This window comes from Micromesistius poutassou, assembly GCF_964030765.1.
Source record: "Micromesistius poutassou genome assembly, chromosome: 20".
Classification (NCBI taxonomy): Eukaryota; Metazoa; Chordata; class Actinopteri; order Gadiformes; family Gadidae; genus Micromesistius; species Micromesistius poutassou.
The window spans coordinates 10,173,693-10,193,316 of NC_140290.1; the positions used below are offsets into that span (position 1 = coordinate 10,173,693).

Consider the following 19,624-nt stretch of genomic DNA (forward strand, 5'->3'; position numbering starts at 1 on the left):
GAGGGCGGATCCTCGACGCGTCGACGTCCGCGACGTGCTATGACGTCACCGCCAGCGTTGCCAGATTGTGTCAGATTTCCCTCCCAATCTGGCAACACTGGCTGTAGAGCGCTGCAGCCAGTGTTGCCAGATTGGGCGAGGAAATCTAGCCCAACCTGGCAACACTGGTCACCGGCAGTGGGGGGAAACATGTCGTCGGAGTCTGAAACAGCGACAAAGGTAAAAAAAAAAAAAAAAAAACCTGGGCAAAAGGAAGGTGCAAACGCATTACATGCTCACTCACAGCATTAGACAGGTTGTAAGACAGACGAACTATGTGTAAAAACGTCACATTTCTGACCAGTATGCTGCTGGTTAAAGCTGTTGGTTTGTGCCTGTCGAGCTATGCTGCAGCGCTAACTGGACACAGATGAATCCAACCGAAACAGAAAATATGTTTGTATGTTTGTGTGGTCGTTATTGGGGATTACATCGGGGATATTGTATTGTTTCTTATTGTCATGGTAAAGAAAGACCACCACACACACTCCAGGGCTGGATCCGAACCCCTCCTCCAGCTTTGGCCGGTGTATTGGCGCGCAATAACCCCTCCATTCATCATTCATTCATTCATTAAACCAGGCACTACCGGTGTGTGATCATGACGGGAAACAACAGCATTATCCTTGTGTTTATTAATTTAATATTTACTCCTGAGATCCGAAACTATTGAGTGTGTGTTGTGGTACTCCCGTTTGTAGCCCCTGGTGGCGCATACCTGCACACGGGTCTGACCTGTCAGGAGCCACTCTCACTTTTATAGAACTATTCACTCTCAACTTTATGGCACCATTTTGTGTTCCACCATGCGTTCGTCTTTTTTCCAGGAGCCCCTGGGGGAAAATGCGTTGGGAAATAAAGCAGAGTTGACCTCAGCACCAAATCAAGTACCAACAGGTAGGTCTGAATGTGATTTAGGCTCAGGACCGATACGTGGTCAACCTAGGTCGGTTTGTGGTTAGACGACACATTGACATTGCCTTCAGAGACGTTGTGTCCTACCCTTTATAGTATTATTTACTTTTGGGAGGTATTATATCCGTATTTATTGACTACGGATGAAGGTTATTAAAGACCGTGTGAGGTTTTGGGAACCTGATCAAGGTGCAAGGAATTAGGGAATCGAACCCTGAACCTTTCAGCGGTTTCAATAACAAAATAGTTAATTTCATTAACTTTATTTTATGTTAGCATGGTACCAAAACCTCCAGACCCCATGAATGGATACAGACAGATGCTTTTATAAGCAGACAGGTGTGACACCAGAGGTGTGTTTTCCCTGCAGGTAATGCTGGTCCCTCCACAGCTCTTGTCGTCAAGGAGATGGAGCCTACGTCTGTGGGCGGGACCTCCTCAGCATCCCTGTTTCAGCTGCCAATCAAAGAGCGCACCTCCTCCAAACCTGCGGAAGACAGTGACGGCCCACCCTCCTCCTCTCCACCAATGAGAGCTCTGACAGGTCAGAACCACTTCGCTAAACACTCACTCAAGGGCGGAATAGGTCAATGAGGGTAAAGTGTAAAATATGTGTTAGTGGTGAGGAGAGAGAGAGAGGGAGATGAGAGGGAAGGGGAGTGAGTGAAGGTACATCAATGTGGTCGGTTGTCAAATTGTAGAAGAAAATGTGAAGGTTGTGCTAGTAAAAATAAATAATTAAACCCATACACTGAATATTTAAGGCAGTGGTATGACTGTATATTTTCTTCTCATGAGGTTTCATATCTTATTTTGATTGTCATGCTCCATCATGACAGGGTGGTAGCTCCATCATGTCAGGGTGGTAGGGGGGATTCAGAGAGTTTGAGGTTAGGGGTTGAATTATGGAGCCCCCCCCCCCCTCTTTAACAATCTGAACCTCCTCCCTGCAGGACATGCATCGAAGACTTTTCTCTCAACCACATCCTCCACCTCCTCCTCTTTCCCATCCACCTCCTACGCCTCCTCCTTCTCCTCCTCCTTCCCCACCACCTCCTCCTCGTCTCCCTCCACCTCCTTCTCCTCCTCGCCTGGGAGAGCCAAGATGAGCGTGTCGGGGCCAGGCACCAGCAAGTCCACGCTGCCTCCTGCTCCTCCCTCCTCATCCTCCTCCTCCTCCAGTCTTGCTGTCTCCAGCCCCCAGCCAAAGGTCCACAGAGCGAGGAAGACCATGAACAGACCCCCGCCTACACAGGTGAGTTCACAACGTTTTGAATCCGCAAAGGGGGCCCACATGTCAAAATGCAGCCATCAGTGACATCACAAACAGGAGTATCCAGCCACACGATGGCTGGATCCACCTACCAGTTGGTACATTCCACCCATTGGATTCATCGCACCTCCCAAGATTTCATTCAGACACTAATGAAGTGACAAACTGAATTTACATAATGATGATATCATATCAATAACTGTGAACCTGAACGTGAATTCCATGTGTTTTTTTAATCGCCGGGCATTTGTCGGAAAGCTGAGTCGTGTGGAGGCGCCCATTTTCCTGGTGATTCCCTCCGGCCCCTCGGCCTGCCTCCTGTCACAGAGTGAAACGGGTGAGTTCATTCATAGAGAAAACGCAATTTCGTGGTAGAGACACAATGCTACAAAGCAGACACCAACATGCCATAAGTTCCCATGTCCCCATAAGGGCATGTTTGTGTCTGCTTTCTAGTGTTGTGTTACATTAGACAGTCGCTAATGTGGCAGGAAGTCTAGTTACAGTCCGGTCTCATCTTTCACAATAACAGCGTGAAAATTGAGAAATCATTCCTGAACTCCTCCAAAGGATTTTAAAAACAACTGAAGGCCTCCTTCAGTTGTTTTTAACAACTGAAGGAGTTGCATTGCGGCAGCCGCATTGCGGCTGTCTGCTTTGCGAGTGGGCGACCAGAACACTACAAGACAACAGACAAGAGTCAAGCGACAAGAGTCGGGACCTTAAATTGCTTGCACAAAACTCTTGATCAGCACTCAGCATTTGTTTATTGTTGTTCTTTATTTAAACCAGTATGCGCAGAGAGAGTGAGGGGAAGCGAGAGAAAAAGAGAGCGAGTGAGCGAGCAAGAGCAAGGTCTGCGGTCTTGGCCATTAGTTAATTTACTTATTTTTGTGTAGGTAATATGTTGTCAAATATGTTTAAACTTAAATATGTTATTGACATAATGTGCGCCATTGACATAATGCACAAATATAGATATTCAAATAGTATTTGAATATGTTTTTTTTCAGAGAGAATATTCAAATGTCATTTTACAGCCCTACTACAAAGCAGACGCAGATAACGTGCCAGTCATGTCCCCGTATTCGGTGTCACTGTGAATAGTGTCCCGTCTAAAGTGTCTCTGTTTCTCCACAGCTGCCAAGAGGAGAAGGTTGGGTCTGTTGTTTGAGAGCACCACCGAGACGGACATCAGTGCTTCAGAGAAAGGTCAAAGGGTAAGAAGACATGGTTTCTACCACTTACTCTTATTTTCCGGAAACTTGCATGTCAATTAACTTTTGTTTATTCATTTAAAATTGTGAGTTGCAAAGAATCTCACAGCCTAAGTTGATGAGCGTTCTTGTTTCAAGAGGGTGGAGCCTGTTGCCAAGGCGGGACCAGCCGAGAGCAGTGATTGGCTGAAGGAGCCGAAGGATGAAGAGGATCCAATTCAAATCTCTGACAAGGTGATATATAAATACGTTCACTTAGAGGGGAACCTCAGCTTTTGTCTACTGTAAGTTAGAACTGTTCTATTGCGTCTAGGACAAATCAACTCTGTTTCTATGTAAAAATACCAGGAACATTGGACCATTATGTCACAACCAATGTAAAACGCACATCTCATACCAATGACCCAACTTGTGTGAATATGTGATTAACAGCCTGTTATGATGGAGTGAGGGCCTAATTACAAAGTCAGGGTGTTAGGATGGGTTAGTGTTGTCTGGGGGACCAGCGCGCTGACAGCCTGTCCTGGTTCAGTCCTCAGGTCAGTGGTCAGCAGGGGCGGAGCCAGAGACTGCCATGAACATGTCCACCCATGTGAGTGTTTACTGATCTAGCGTTAAGTCTATCGGGGGGATCTTCCTGTAGATTGGATTTGTTTAGATTTTTGGGGTTAAGATTCCAAAATCTATTCAGTATCTCAAACCTATATGCTGATGCAGATGTTAGTTCTAAGATTTCCTATCTCAAGGATCACAGCCGTAGATATATGGTAATAAATTAAATCTTATCTTGAATTAAAAATGCCGGGAAACGTGAAGTTCACCTATTTTATCAATACCTGCACATCCATGATGTCTTTGTTACTCATGTTCCCGGGACACACCTCTCGTCCTGGCCAGTATCCCGATACCACTGCTGACCCTGCAGCCTGTGTTGTTGTGGATGTTGTTGTTGAACCAAAAGAGCTTGGGAGAGGCCGAGGCCCACAAGGAGAGCCACAGTAAGAATGGTCCCGGCACGTTTCCATGGCTACAGCCGGGGCGGAGCCAGCAGAGGGACGGGGCTCAGGGGTTGGAGATGCATGAGGGTGAGGAGGAAGGCCGCTTCACTAGCACCGTTTGCTAGCTATAGAATACACTTCCACTATCACATTGCTAGCGCGGTGTGCTAGCAGTACAATACACTTCCACTATCACATCGCTAGAGCGGTGTGCTAGCAGTACAATACACTTCCACTATCACATCGCTAGAGCGGTGTGCTAGCAGTACAATACACTTCCACTATCCACTATATGCTAGCTGTATCATAAGTTAGACATACAAAATGTTTGTTGTTTGTTGATGTTTGTTTAATAAACTAACTAACTAACATGTTTACACACTACTAGCACTGTATGCTAGCTAGCCGTACAACAACTTAGCAAACTGATAGACAGTGATAACAATTCAACCTATTGCATTAAAGTTAAATAATAACAATATAGCCATAATTATTAAAACAATGGTCATTGAGATATGTACTAAAAGTATTAAGTACTAATATGCGTGTTTGGAAAGATGTCCCCAAATTAAATAAATAGAGTATTTGTATACTAAGTGTGTGTGTGTTCCAGGCTCCACGGGGCCCGGGGCCGGTGCTGTGGGAGGCCCCTCTGATTACACAGAGGTTCCCCTGGACATCTCTGCTGTTGACAGCCTCACCCTCTCTCCTCACCACGGTGCGTGGGTCCATCCTGTGTGTCACATCCTTCAGGCAGTGTACTCTATGAGTGACGTTTTCTGTTCTAATTGTGTACTTTTACTTGTGTACATAATCATGATCGCTAAGATTCAAGTTTTATCTAACAGTAGTTTTTGGGTACGATATAAACCATTTAAAATACATAAAGCATTAAGCCATAAATTAAAGTGTGTGTGTGTGTATCGCTTTCTGCTTCCTGGTTGTGTGTGTAACGCTTCCTGGTTCCTGGTTGTGTGTGCAACTCTTCCTAGTTGAGTGTGTAACTGTTCCTGCTTCCTGGTTGACTGTGTAACAATTCCTGGTTGTGTGTGTATCCCTTCCTGCTTGACTGTGTGTAACACTCCCTGGTTGTGTGTGTAACACTTGCTGGTTGTGTATGTAACGCTTCATCCTGCTTCCTGGTTATGTGTGTAACACTTCCTGGTTGTGTGTGTAACACTTCCTGGTTGTGTGTGTAACGCTCCCTCCTGCTTCCGGTGTGCAGAGGGCAGTGATGCGGGGGACCGTCTGGAGGAGCTCCCCCTGTGCAGCTGTAGGATGGAGGCCCCCCGGGTCGACTCCCCTGGACCGGGGCTCAACCGGCGCTGCATGGCCACGGAGAGTGTGGACGGAGAGGTAGGACACCCCCCCCCCCCCCCCCCCACAGCTCTGGGCCCCATGGAGCCACACAGACACAGAGACACACAGACAGACACACACACTTGTCCACCAGGTGGAGATTTGCCATGTGGTAAAGAAATGTTCTCTATAGACTGTGTAGGAGATTATGTTCTGGATAAAAACATAAAACAATGTATAGTGTAGCTATTGCTTATGTAATAATAGCAATAGCAATATTTATGTGTCTATTTTGTGAACTTTACAAAGGCACAATGAATAAAACCTAACTGGAGTGAGTGTGTGTGTGTGTGTGTGTGTGTGTGTGTGTGTGTGTGTTTTTGTCTGTCTTGGTGTGTGTGTGTGTGTGTCCTTCTTTATGTGTGTGTGTGTGTATGTCCCCCCTTCTGTGTGTGTGTGTGTGTGTGTGTGTCCTCTGTCTCTATGCGTGCGTGTGTGTGTCTCTCTCCAGCTGCGTGCCTGCCTCAGCGTGACGGTGAAGGCGGAGACGATGCGTCCGTCCAGCCGCGTGGCTCTGCAGCTGCTCTGTGACCTCCACCGCGCCCACATGGTCAAACACCACTGCTGCCCCGGCTGCGGCTTCTTCTGCCTCGCGGTAACGAGACACCTCTACCTGAACACCACCCTAACCCTCTACTCACACCACCCTAACCCCACAACACAACCTTACCCTAACCCACACCCACCACCCTAACCCAAACACACCACCTTCCACCTCCACCTCCACCCTAACCTCATCACACACAACCCTAAGCATCACCCTCACCCCACCACCCTAACCCCATCACCCTAACCCCACCACGCACCACCACCCTAACCCCACCACCCTAACCCCACCACACACCACCACCCTAACCCCACCACCCTAACCCCATCACCCTAACACCACCACCCTAACCCCACCACACACCACCACCCTAACCCCACCACCACCGTAACCTTCCACCTCCACCCTAGCCCCACCACACACGACCCTACCCCTCCTCCCTAACCTTCACCCTAACTCCGCCACCCAGCCCCTACACCACCCTCACCCCCTTAGTCACCCGCCACCCTAACACTCAACCTAACCCACCGTCCTTAACCACTAGCTCACTATGTAGCCACCTGGCTTCTATCCTGTGACCTCACTTCCTCCTTCCCCCCCAGGGGACCTTCCTGGAGTGCTGTCCCGACCAGCGCATCGCCCACCGCTTCCACCGCGGCTGTGTCACCGTGCTGGGCGGCGCCCGCGCCCGCAGCAACAACAACAACAGCAACCACCACAACAGCAACAACAACAACGGGGGAGGGGGCGGGGGGATGTTGTTCTGCCCCCACTGCGGCGAGGACGCCTCGGAGGCCCAGGAGGTCACCATCCCCTCGCCCGTCTCCGCGGCGACCGGCGTGGTCACCATGACGGCGTCCTCCACCACCGCGCCCTCGCTCCCGCTGCTCAGCGCGCCCTCGCTGGCCACGTCCACCGGGGGGGCCGGAGGGGGAGGGGGGAAGCCCAACAGACCCGTGGGGTGAGACTACGACGGGGGGAGGGGGCGAGGGAGGGGGGCGGTTAGTAGAGATTTATTGAGTGATCAGTTGATTGATCGGAATCCAACTTTAGTCTTTCTATTAAAGGGGTGATATAGACGTCTGAAGAAAAAGTCCTGCCTCCGAGGCTCCCGGTTCCCTCGGTCAAGTGTCTATGGGAAATAACATGGGGTTTATGAATGACAAACTCTGTAGGTTGACGAAAAAGTAAAAGCTGCGTCACATTTTGAACTACACACTTAACCCATAGACATTTGACCGAGGGAACCGGAGCCTCGGAGGCGGGACTTATTCTGCAGAGGTCTATTGTGCCACCAGGTGTGAGTGATTGGCTGTTATAAGCCGTTTGAAAATCTGCCTTTTCCTGTGTTTTTGTGACATCACAAGTGGGCGTGTCCACCTAGATATGCTGGATAGAGAAGCAACGTTTGCTACAGTCCACTGGGTGGGCTGGTAGACTGATCTATCCAGCGTACATATAGGTGGACACGCCCACTAGTGATGTCACTAGGACACAGGGAAGTGCAGATTCTCAAGCGGCTTGTAACGGCCAATCACACTGACACCTGGTGGCATGACATCACCCCTTTATTGAATGTCGTTATTGACCAATTGATCGGGTCATCCAACCGTTGTATTTGTTATTGTTAATGTGTTACTATTGAATGAGTGATGAGGTTGTATCAGTATCACAAAATGATTATTTAATCTGTTTATAACAGATAACAGAATCCAAGAGTAGCGTTGACCATAAATAACTAGCTCTCTCTCTCTCTCTCTCTCTCTCGCCCACAGTGCGCGTATGCGTGGCCACGGCGTTCCGCCGCGGGACCCCGACCACCACACCCAGCCTCCCCGTGCCCTGCCCCCCCCACGTCCCGCCTCCAACCCTCTGGCCTCATCGTCGTCGGTTGCCACGGAGACCCTGCCCCCGGCGTCGGAGGGGGGCGAGGGGGAGGGGGTGGACAGCGCCGGACCCTCGCTCTGCCTGCCCAACGGGAGGCTGGTGTGTCCCAGCGCGCTGCCCCCGGGGCCCAGCCGGGCGGCGCTGCAGCGGGCCATCCTCACACACGACACCGAGAGGTCAGGGGTCATCGCCTGCTAGGGTCACAAAACAAACAAACATTCCTTGTTTGTTTGTTTTGTGTTCCTCGTTTTCTTTTCTCATTCACTCACTTCCTTCAATCCCCGTCTGTCTGTCTGTCTGTCTGTCCCTCTCGCCCCCTCTCCCTCGTCTTGTTCCTGCACCCCTCCTCTGACTTTAAAAGGCTTGGCAAAAAAGGCGTAAAACACCAAATGACGACTAAGGGCCACATTTCACCACGACTCTGAGTCCGACCCCTTACCCTTTACGTTGTTACGGACCCTCCTCGTCCTGGCGTGCGCCTCCCGAAAATGTAACCTTGCGTTACATTTTTGGAACACAAGGTTACAAAAACCTTGTTACCTTGTAACCGACAAGGGCTGTGATTGGTCCGCTAAGGTGAACCGGACGCAGAACCAAAACAGGTTCAGGACTGCGTTGAAACGACTGCGTGGTCATTGCGTTGCGTCAACGTGGAACCATAATGAAGCCTTTAGTGGTCATTTGGTGCTTTTAGTCGCCGTTTGGCACTGACATCGGTGTGGACGCGACTCATCACCGTGTGAACCGGACTCGAAGGGCTTTGATGATGTCATCATTTTTGGTTCACGCCACCTTGTGCAGTTCAAGCAGGGCGACTTGAGGTTAGGGCGAGTTAGGTTTTATGATATTCGCCAACGCTGATTATTTAACGTTCATTTTCTGTACCGCTGGGATATCTGGGATTAATGGAAGACAACGTCCTCACTGGTCTAATGTTCCCCCCCGTCTCCCCAGCCGCCCATCCCTCCTGGACACCGCCCCCTCCTCCAGCAGCAGCAGCCTGAAGGAGGCAGAGGGCAACGGCCTGAAGGCCCAGACCCTGGTGCCGATGGAGAGGTTGGTGACAAGCTTTTATGTCAAATTAAAGACGTCTGAAACTGCCGTGACTCTTAACAGTGTGATGGATCTCTCTCTCCCTCTTTCTTCTTTTCTCTCTGTCTCTCTCTCTCTGTCTCTCTCTCTGTCTCCCTCTGTCTCTCTCTCTGTCTTCTGATTGGCCAGGAGGAAGAAGCTCCGGTACCACCCCCGCCAGCTCTATCCGGCCACCAAGCAGGGGGAGGTGTTGAAGGTTCTGCTCATGCTCAGTGAGTGGCCACCTGACATCATAGCATGATATCATCAACCGCCATAACATCATCACATGACACCATCACGAAGATGGCTGATGATGCTAGAGAACCATCACTAGTTATAGGGAATATAACTAGGGACCATTGGATCGTATTCATTTGTTGTGTGTGTGTGTGTGTGTGTGTGTGTGTGTGTGTGTGTGTGTGTGTGTGTGTGTGTGTGTGTGTGTGTGTGTGTGTGTGTGTGTGTGTGTGTGTGTGTGTGTGTGTGTGTGTGTGTGTGTGTGTGTGTGTCCCAGTGGAGGGGATGGATCCCACCAGCCAGCCTGACTCCCAGGGCAGGAGGTCAGCGCTGCACGCTGCTGCCCAGAGAGGCGCTCTGGAGCTCTGCTACATGCTGGTCCAGGTAGACCCCCCTCTCCCTCTCTCCTCACTGCCCTCTCTCTCCTCTCCCCCCTCTCTCCATCTCCTCTCTCTCTCTCTCCCTCCCTGGTAAAGCCTACCACCTCCCTCTCCTCTCTCTCCCTCTCTCTCCCTCTCTCCTCTCCCTCCCTCGTTGGAAAAGCCTACCCCCTCTTCCTTCAGAATTCCCCATGATACGATACGATTCAATACTCAATATTTTTTACATTATATCTATTAATATATATTATATATATATATTAATATAATATCTATCAAATAAATCTACAATTTTTTTAGCATTTGCCTTTTATTGAGAATACAGAAACAGTGTTCTATACACACTTTAGTGCTTACTGTGCAGGTCTAGTATGGCAATTAGCCTATTCACTTTTTTTATAATCGATACTCTTGCAAACGAATCGATGCATCGAATCGTCGGCTGTATAATCTATTAATCTATACAAATCTATTAATATTTACACCCCTAATAAACCACTATGTAACTCAAATTATTAATGATAGAATAATATCCTTGACTGGATACATTCAGTTTTTCCTCTTCCCTTGATTTATGTTATTTTCAGGCGGGTGCTAATGTGGACGCCAAAGACAAGACCACGAGGACCCCTCTGCTGGAGGCCATCACCAACGACCACGTGGAGGTGGCCCGCTACCTGGTGCAGGGCGGGGCCTCCGTCTACCACGTGGTGAGCGTCTTAACTAGCCCCTAACCACTTCCCCCGTCCGTGGCCAAGGAACCACCTCCACATGAAGGGTGGTGGTGACGATGGAGAGTGATGGGGAAGGTGGAGGTGGTGATGAAGTTGGTGGTGATGGATGGAGAGGGGGTGTGCTGGTGATGATCATGTCTGGTGATGTTTTTTTATGTTGTGGTGATGGTGGTGATGATGTGTGGTGGTTATCGTCATGATGATGATGTGGTGATGTGTCCTTATAAGGACGATGGTTATCGTCATGGTGATGGTGATGATGATGATGTTGATGTCTCCTCAGGAGGAGGATGGCTACACGGGGCTCCACCACGCCGCCAAGCAGGGGAACCTGCAGCTGGTCCATCTGCTGCTGGAGACGGGACAGGTGGACATCAACGCTCAGGTGAGGGGGACCAGAGGAGACGGTCTCCGTGGCAACGAGACAAGATTACATATTGCAGTATCAGGGTTCACCATGAGCGGTGTGGATCAATTAGCCATAAAATCGTTCAGTGTATAATGCAAAAAAAGTGAATTTCAAAATAAAACTTAACACACTTGACTATTAGGACAGCGGCGGCTGGACGCCCATCATCTGGGCGGCGGAGCACAAGCACATGGACGTGATCCGCGCCCTGCTCAGCCGCGGGGCCGACGTCACCATCCAGGACAAGGTTGGCATGGTTACCGCCGTCTGAGTGGAAATCGTTTGTGTTGTTGTATTTTTAACAGTTAAGTTATTGGGTCTTGTGTAACGTCGTGTTGGGTACAGTGGCGGTAAAATGGCAGGAATGAAATGTTTTTGCCGTTGAACTTTGTCTCTGGCGCTAGAATTCCTATGAATTCCGGTGCTAGGTGCAGTCCCCACTCGATGTATGGGCACCATGATGCATCATGGGATTTATTATTGCAGATACTGCTTGGAGTCGTAGTACTGTTCAATTACGCTTTCTGCTGGATTGTGCACAATCCACACGAGTTGTATCTGTCCCTATCAAATAAACACTAACTAACTAAATCCTAGGATAAACGTTAATATACCATAACTCAGGCTAACGAAAAGTAGAGTGGAAGTTAAAAGTCCCCAACCCCTAAACCCTCAAAAGTGCACCCATGCTGGTGCATTCACCACGTCGGCAGCAGGCCTTGCAGCGACCCAGGTGAGATTCCCACCTGTCGCATCACACTCTGGCTCTCTCTCAATGAAGCTTCTTTCTCCTTCTCCCTCCCCCTCCATCTTCTCTCCTCTTTCCTCTCTCCCCTCCACTCCCCTCCTCTCCCCTCCAGGAGATGAACATGTGTCTCCACTGGGCCTCGTTCGCGGGCAGCGTTGACATCGCTGAGCTGGTGCTGAACGCCGGCTGCTCGCTGTCCTCTGTCAACATGCACGGGGACATGCCCCTTCACATCGCCGCGCGCGAGGGCTTCCTGGAGTGCGTCACGTGAGTCAGAGCCACGCCTCGATCACGCCTCCACCACGCCTCCACCCCTCCTCTGACCACGCCTCCACCCCACCTCCTCCACCACAGCTCCACCCTTACTGTTGGGCAACCCCGACGGTGTTTTGATAAGGCAGACGTCGTCGTCATGGTTACCGGTGCATCCTAATCAAAGTGTGTGTGTGTGTGTGTGTGTGTGTGTGTGTGTGTGTGTGTGTGTGTGTGTGTGTGTGTGTGTGTGTGTGTGTGTGTGTGTGTGTGTGTGTGTGTGTGTGTGTGTGTGTGTGTGTGTGTTGCTGGGGGGGGGGGGGTGCTCAGGCTGTTCTTGTCCCGGGGGGCCAACATTGACACCACCAACCGGGAGGGGGACACGCCGCTGAGCCTGGCCAAGCCCGCCACGCCCGTCTGGGTGGCGCTGCAGATCAACAGGAAGCTGCGCCGCGGCGTGACCAACCGGGCGCTGCGCACCGAGAGGATCGTCAGCAGGTAGCCGTGATGTCACTTCCTGTCCGTGGTTTCACTCTTGTATATAGATATAGATAGATAGATCTATTGATCCTGATCTTGATATTTAGATATAGATGATATAGAGATGTATAGATATAGAATGTGGATTGTTACGTAGTTTATGGAAAAACACGATTTGATTATCGATTTATTAGTTATTGTACAGTTTATTATTTTATCATTTTATTTGTACATTAGTTATTGTCGACCTGGGGAAGATGGGAGATTGATCGTAACATCACAGTAGCCACAGTTACTGTTGAGTACAAACTCAGTGGAGTGCTTTTCCACCGTGCATTCACTATAATTCAATACTATCAAGTCATTCATCAGGACGCCTTTATCCAAAGACACGCACAGTGAATCAGATGCATGTCATCTAGGAGCAGGTAGGGGTTACGGCTTAACCCTTAACCCAGGTAGGGGTTAAGGGTCATCTTCCTCACGGTAGACTGAGGACAGTGGGGGATTGAACCCAGAACCTTTCGGGCCGAGAATCCGACACCCCAGCCCACATACCACACTTGAGTGTTAGCAGGTGCAATGTCATAACGCTGCCCCCCCCCCCCCCCCATCAGTGATGTTGCCCAGGGTTACGAGAACGTGCCCATCCCCTGTGTGAACGCCGTGGACGAGGAGGGCTGTCCGTCGGACTACAAGTACATCTCGGAGAACTGCGAGACGTCGGCCATGAACATCGACCGCAACATCACCCACCTACAGGTCTGTCCCTGCTCACTTCCTCCCCCACTTCCTCCCTCACATCACCCACCTACAGGTCTGTCCCTGCTCACTTCCTCCCCCACTTCCTCCCTCATATCACCCACCTACAGGTCTGTCCCTGCTCACTTCCTCCCCCACTTCCTCCCTCACGTCACACTCCCAGTTGTTGTGTTGTTGATGGTCTGACTGTGTGTGTCTGTGTGCAGCACTGCAGTTGCCTTGACGACTGTTCCTCCAGTAACTGCCTGTGTGGACAGCTCAGCATCCGCTGCTGGTACGACAAGGTGAGCCCACAGTACCTGGTACAACACACGTACACACACGCACACAGTCACACACACTCTCACACACACACACACAGACACACACACACTCACTCACTCGCACGCTCACAAACACATACACATAGTCCCTGGTACTAGGCACACACGCACACACAGTTCCTGGTATTGGAAACAATACACACACAGTCCCTGGTACTAGACACAGTGAGAGTAGACACAGAGAGGTTAGAGTTTTGACTACACTACAGCCTTTTTGTATTTTCACCCTTCTGTTTTCCATGTCAGGGCGGGTCACTCTACAACAACCATAGCGCTAGGGATGAGATAGCAATCTGCTAAGCTAAGGTAGCACCCCGCTAAGCTAAATACCTAGCCCACGGAGCTAGCTATCGTCCCACTAAGCCAAGCTATCGTCATGCTAAGCTAAACTGTCATCCCACTAAGCTAAACTGTCCTCCCGCTCAGCGAGGTCATCGTCCTGGTCAGCTGACCTTAGGAACGCGTCCTTTATGATTAAATGCATGACTTCATGTTTTACGATGAAGTCGAGTTTAACCCCAAACCAGAGAGTGTCACGAGACCTCACTGGAGCTCTGTGTGTGACTGCATCACTGCCCCGGGCTACCACTGGTTAGTGTGGTGGCCGAGGGGTCGCACCCCCAGCACAAAGGTTCTGGGTTCGATCCCCAGTGTCCGCAACAGAGACACAGGCACCCTAGGGCAAGATGCCCCCTAACCCCCACCTGCTCCTTAATGGTTTCTGAATGAACTCCAAGTTGCTTTGGATAAAAGCAACAGCTAGTTGAACCAAAGTGAGGCTACCAGCATATTTTCACTATTTGTTATGCACTTTTCTTTGTCTTAATTCTTAAATAAAACCCTCAACCTTTCAACATTGGAACTAGACTGTCCTGTTCCTTGTTTTATGTCACGCCTTGTCTAGCCATATTTAGTGGTATTCAGTCCAGTTTAGTGGGTCATAGTGTCATATTTAATGATGTTCTGTTATGTTTAGTGGTCATATTTACCAAATGGACAAACAGTAAAAGTCAATCAAATAAGTCAATAGGAAGTGAGCAATATTGCACGTAATTAAAATTGCATATAAAAAGAGCCAGAGGTACATATAAATAAATAGATATTACACAATTGCACATTGTACACTTTAGTGATGTTATTTCATATCTAGTGGTCATATTTAGTAATGTTATTTCATATTTAGTGATGTTCTGTCATGTTTAGTGTTGTTCAGTCCAGTCTAGCCATATGTTGTTGATGGTAAATGGACTGCATTTATATAGCGTTTTTATCCAAAGCGCTTTACAATATTGCCGAACATTCACCCATTCATGCACACATTCACACACCGACAGCAATGTCAACCACGCACGGCGAGAGCCAGCTCCAGTTGGAGTCAGTGAGGGTGAGGCGTCTCGCTCAGGGACACCTCGACACTCCACGCTAAGGGGAGCCGGGGATCAAACTAACAACCTTGCGTTTACTAGCCAACCCACTCTACATGAGCTACTGCCGCCCTCGTTGACCCCCAGTGTCTCGCCCCCCCCCCCCCCACCCCTCTGGCTCCAGGACCAGCGGCTGCTGCAGGAGTTCAATAAGATCGAGCCACCACTCATCTTTGAGTGTAACCTGGCCTGCTCCTGCTTCCGCTCCTGTAAGAACCGTGTGGTGCAGGCCGGCATCAAGTAAGACCCCCGGAGGAAACCCCCACCACACACCAGACCCAAGTGGATTTACTCATATATACAGTAGAGGACCCAAGTGGATTTACTCATATATACAGTAGAGGGGGGAGAGGAGGGATGGGGAGAGATGGGAGGGAGTATGTATATAGTATATTATATTCTGTTTTCTGTATTTATATGGTGGTTATATTCATTATTAATGATGCTCACATTATGGAATTGATTTATATCAAAGTAATATATAATCAATAGGTTGTGCACGAAATATAGATTACGGATGTTTTAATGATTTAATAACTTTTTTAGATTATAGATTTTGTTTATATTCTGAAGGCTTCACCTTTTTCATGGTTTATTTTCACACAATGGTCTGTACCGGATATAACCGATCATCTCTGTATCAAGTCCACCTCAGTTGGGACTTTTACTTTTAAATGAATGATATGGAGGTCCTAGCCTTCTTCTTCATGGTCTTCTTCTTCTGTGGTGGTCAGGGTCCGCCTGCAGCTGTACCGGACGGAGAAGATGGGCTGGGGGGTCCGGGCACTGCAGGACATCCCTCAGGGGAGCTTCATCTGCGAGTGAGTCACACACGTGTGTGTGTGTGTGTGTGTGTGTGTGTGTGTGTGTGTGTGTGTGTGTGTGTGTGTGTGTGTGTGTGTGTGTGTGTGTGTGTGTGTGTCTTTAGTATTTGCGTGGAGGAGTGTGTTGTGTATTTAAATAAATATTAAGTATGTTGAAATTGTTTTTCTTTCTGCAGATATTTATATCGGTTTCGCTAACTTAAGATTTAACCCTAACACTAGGTTTATATCATGTAGATGTGTCTCTGGCCTCACTAACTAGTTATGTGTGTAACTGTAGGTGTTGATAGTGTAGATGTGTCTCTGGCCTCACTAACTAGTTATGTCTAACATTAGGTACATATAAGCTGCTTTCACATATGGACATGCATCCGTCTGTTCTCCGTCTATTCTACGGAGGTGCCGTATATGTGAATGACATATCCTGACGTTGGACCTCCTGAAAAAATACTACCCCCCAGGTAGTATGTTCTCCGCAGGAAATGCTAATTACCTTATATGTGAATGAGCAGTAGGATGTCGGCATTTCACACCAGTTGAGTGGGCGTGTTGATGACGCTTTGGTCTACGTTTGCATGTCATCGAGTGGCACCCGCTCCTAATCGATAATCAGCCTATTGCCTTTTGTTCGCTGAATGGTTTAAAAAATATTTTTATTATTATGTTACACCTTTCCTGCTGTCGGCTCCCAGACCATAGTCGAGGAGCACAAAAGCGACGTTCCGCTCCGACGATTCTCTCGGGAATCACTTTGACCGGCAGTGGGTCTGGTTTGTAACCTGGCTTATAGGTTTGAATATGGTCGGAATGAAGCGGCCACCGATTATTGACAGGCTGGTTACTTTATTCTTAGTTTCACTAACTTTACAGTAGGGCCTACACGTTTGCACAAGACACAACCGGACTTGTTCATTACTTCACTAAACTGACACACGCTACCTTGCAAGCCCGCCCCTCTTAAGCAGCCGGAGATTCTACTGACACCGATGTCCGCATATCAGGCATCAAGTGTGAATAAGTGTGAATGGCCCTCACGGTTGAACGTCCTGCTCCACAAATGCGGAGAAAAGAGAAAAGAGGTCATATGTGAAAGCAGCTATAGTGTAGATGTGTCTCTGGCCTCACTAACTGTTGTTTTGTGGGACGTCCAGGTACGTGGGGGAGCTGATCTCGGACGCGGAGGCGGACGTTCGAGAGGACGACTCGTACCTGTTTGACCTGGACAACAAGGTTTGATTCAGAATCAAACCTTCACCAGAATCAACATGATGTCATGTTGGCACACAAATAAATAAAGATAATCAAATGTGCTAGCCCATTTTGTCCCCTGCTGTGACCCACTTCTCTCTTTCTCTCTGTTATCTCTCTCTCTTGCTCTCTCACTCTGTTATCTATCTGTCTGTCTGTGTGTTCTCTCTCTCTCTCTCTCTGTGTGTTCTCTCTCTCTCTCTGTCTGTCCTCTCTCTCTCTCCATTCCCGCTCTCACCCAGGACGGCGAGGTATACTGCATCGACGCCCGTTACTACGGCAACATCAGCCGCTTCATCAACCACCTGTGCGACCCCAACCTGATCCCGGTGCGGGTGTTCATGCTGCACCAGGACCTCCGCTTCCCCCGCATCGCCTTCTTCAGCTCCCGGGACATCCACAACGGGCAGGAGCTGGGGTGAGACCCATAGTACCTACATGTGTTCACACAGGTTTACACCAGGGTTCTCTACAGGTCCTTAGAACGCTGGTGTGTAGAGTACCGTAGAATGTTGTTATGTAGAGGAACGTTGGTGTGTACAGGTCTTTAGAATGCCGGTGAGTACAGGTCCCTAGAACGTACGTGTGTGTGTGTGTGTGTGTGTGTGTGTGTGTGTGTGTGTGTGTGTGTGTGTGTGTGTGTGTGTGTGTGTGTGTGTGTGTGTGTGTGTGTGTGTGTGTGTGTGTGTGTGTGTGTGTGTGTGTGTGTGCCAAAACTTTTTTGTTGTACATCCTCCTATTTTGGTGCACCGCAGACTTGGGAGGATCTGGGCCAATCACAGCCCTCAGACATGCTTAGGGCTTGAGTCTTATCATGCAATAAAATAAAAAATCTCTTCTGGTGCCGGTAGAATACACTCCTTATGTGTCATTCGTCTGAAACCACTTCAGCCAGAGCTTTAGACCGCTTCTCAGACTGAGAACTGCAAGGGCGAGCGGGATTGCGACAGCATCACTATTGGGACGTACCCATAGTCGGGCATTCGTTCAAAAACGTTTCCCCTCGGTCCCTTCCTCCCTTCTCTCTGCCTCTTCCTCCTTTTCTGGGTGGTTTAATATGTCCCCTTTAACATCGTCCATCATACCCTCTCTATAATTATCCACTAGGTGTCTTTCACCTTGCCTGAGAAAGCGAGCGACTGCTTTTTAGCACATAGCATCGGGGCTCCCCGGAGGCTCACTGGGTAGAGCGCGTACCATTAAGCAGCGACCTGGGCTCCATTACTGCCTGTGGTTCTTTGCTGCATGTCCTCCCCTCTGTCTCCTATTATTATATACCTTCCTGTCTGTTTCACTCCAAAATTAAGCATAAAAATGCAAAAATAAATCTGAATTATTTTTTATTTAAAAACTTCATAACATCTTCCTCCTCCCCGTCCTTGTCTTGCGTGGCCCAGGTTCGACTACGGAGACCGCTTCTGGGACATCAAGAGCAAGTACTTCACCTGTCAGTGCGGCTCGGAGAAGTGCAAGCACTCGGCCGAGGCCATCGCCGTGGAGCAGAGCCGGCTGGCTCGCCTGGAGGCCTGCCCAGATTCAGCACCCGAGCTCGGGATGACCCTCCTAGGAAACGCCTAGGCTCCGTTCAGCCGAGGCCCGGTGTGGGCCTTGTGGTTGTCGGTCATCTCTTGTAATAATGTTCAGGGATACGGAGGCCAGAATGGGATCCAAACCCAGGGATTCCCTGTTTTATCAGCATCACACTTTTTGGACTTTTATTGTATTGTTTTAGTTTTTAATTCTTTTTTTTTTTTTAATTATTGAAATAAAAAGTTGCTGCCTTTTCATTTTAAATTCTGCAATGTATTCTACCAGCACGCTAGCCTACTTTTAGCGGTTATCATGGTCTTTGGTTTAGCATACGTCTTTTAGATCTATCTTCTGCCAGGGTATCAGTGTTTAAGGGAGGTTACTGTCCACTGTCCGGTGGCTGTGTATTGTAAAGTTACTTATGGTTGGCAATGGTGTTGTGTATGAGGTCCAATTTGAGCACTATGGACATCTTTAAAAAGAAGTGTGAAACGTCTGTAGGTCAACCCACCTGTAAGTCAACTAATTTCAGTTTTACTGTTTCTTTTACCCTTTCTATACATAGGCTATCGCTTCTTTATGACCTGGAAATAAAGATGAAAGAAATCTGTGAATCCATTGTTTTTTGTCATATATATGAGATACGAGATTAACAGAGCAAACTACGTTACTAGATAACTGGTTTGATGATGAAAAACATTTTGTGGATAGAACGGATAAAATAAATTGGACACAATTGTACTTATTTTGAAAACATGAGGTAAGCCTTTGCTACAACGGTAGGCCTACATCTATTGAAATAACCAATTAAAAAGAAACGACATTAATTAATATAGTATATATTTTTATTGGTTATTTCAAAAGTTGTAGTCAATTAATGTTTATTAAATAAAAACAAATCCAGCACCCATCTAAAGCTTCATTGCGAGAGGCCACGGGGGGCGCGGCGGATGTTCGGTGGGCG

The 19,624-nt window shown here is 48.6% G+C and overlaps 2 protein-coding genes across 2 annotated transcripts; both read left to right on the plus strand.

Annotated features, from left to right (window-relative positions):
* Window positions 1–178: 178 nt before the first annotated feature.
* On the plus strand, window positions 179–17,142 carry ehmt2 (euchromatic histone-lysine N-methyltransferase 2). The gene is made up of 27 exons (XM_084484607.1): window positions 179–219; window positions 867–936; window positions 1,325–1,498; window positions 1,908–2,209; window positions 2,486–2,564; window positions 3,368–3,447; window positions 3,583–3,678; window positions 3,977–4,036; window positions 4,406–4,529; window positions 5,056–5,160; window positions 5,668–5,798; window positions 6,253–6,396; window positions 6,951–7,309; window positions 8,124–8,411; window positions 9,190–9,291; window positions 9,457–9,539; window positions 9,824–9,930; window positions 10,514–10,636; window positions 10,944–11,045; window positions 11,212–11,316; window positions 11,930–12,084; window positions 12,400–12,567; window positions 13,167–13,311; window positions 13,518–13,595; window positions 15,183–15,298; window positions 15,793–15,879; window positions 17,034–17,142. The coding sequence occupies exons 1-27, from the start codon at window positions 190–192 to the stop codon at window positions 17,116–17,118; spliced, it is 3,498 nt and encodes a 1,165-aa protein (XP_084340733.1). The 5' UTR covers window positions 179–189; the 3' UTR covers window positions 17,119–17,142.
* LOC311365090 (histone-lysine N-methyltransferase EHMT2-like) lies at window positions 16,707–19,243 on the plus strand. The gene is made up of 3 exons (XM_084484608.1): window positions 16,707–17,112; window positions 17,373–17,548; window positions 18,528–19,243. The coding sequence occupies exons 2-3, from the start codon at window positions 17,472–17,474 to the stop codon at window positions 18,706–18,708; spliced, it is 258 nt and encodes an 85-aa protein (XP_084340734.1). The 5' UTR covers window positions 16,707–17,112; window positions 17,373–17,471; the 3' UTR covers window positions 18,709–19,243.
* The last annotated feature ends 381 nt before the right edge of the window (window positions 19,244–19,624 follow it).

Bases quoted from the DNA above. Each gene is read 5' to 3' on its own strand.
- ehmt2 (XM_084484607.1), top strand. From the start codon at position 190: ATGTCGTCGGAGTCTGAAACAGCGACAAAG. The intron at 8,412-9,189 runs GTCAGGGGTCAT...CCGTCTCCCCAG, and splicing joins CTCACACACGACACCGAGAG to CCGCCCATCCCTCCTGGACA. The intron at 9,540-9,823 runs GTGAGTGGCCAC...TGTGTGTCCCAG, and splicing joins GAAGGTTCTGCTCATGCTCA to TGGAGGGGATGGATCCCACC.
- LOC311365090 (XM_084484608.1), top strand. From the start codon at position 17,472: ATGCTGCACCAGGACCTCCGCTTCCCCCGCATCGCCTTCTTCAGCTCC. The intron at 17,549-18,527 runs GTGAGACCCATA...TGCGTGGCCCAG, and splicing joins CACAACGGGCAGGAGCTGGG to GTTCGACTACGGAGACCGCT.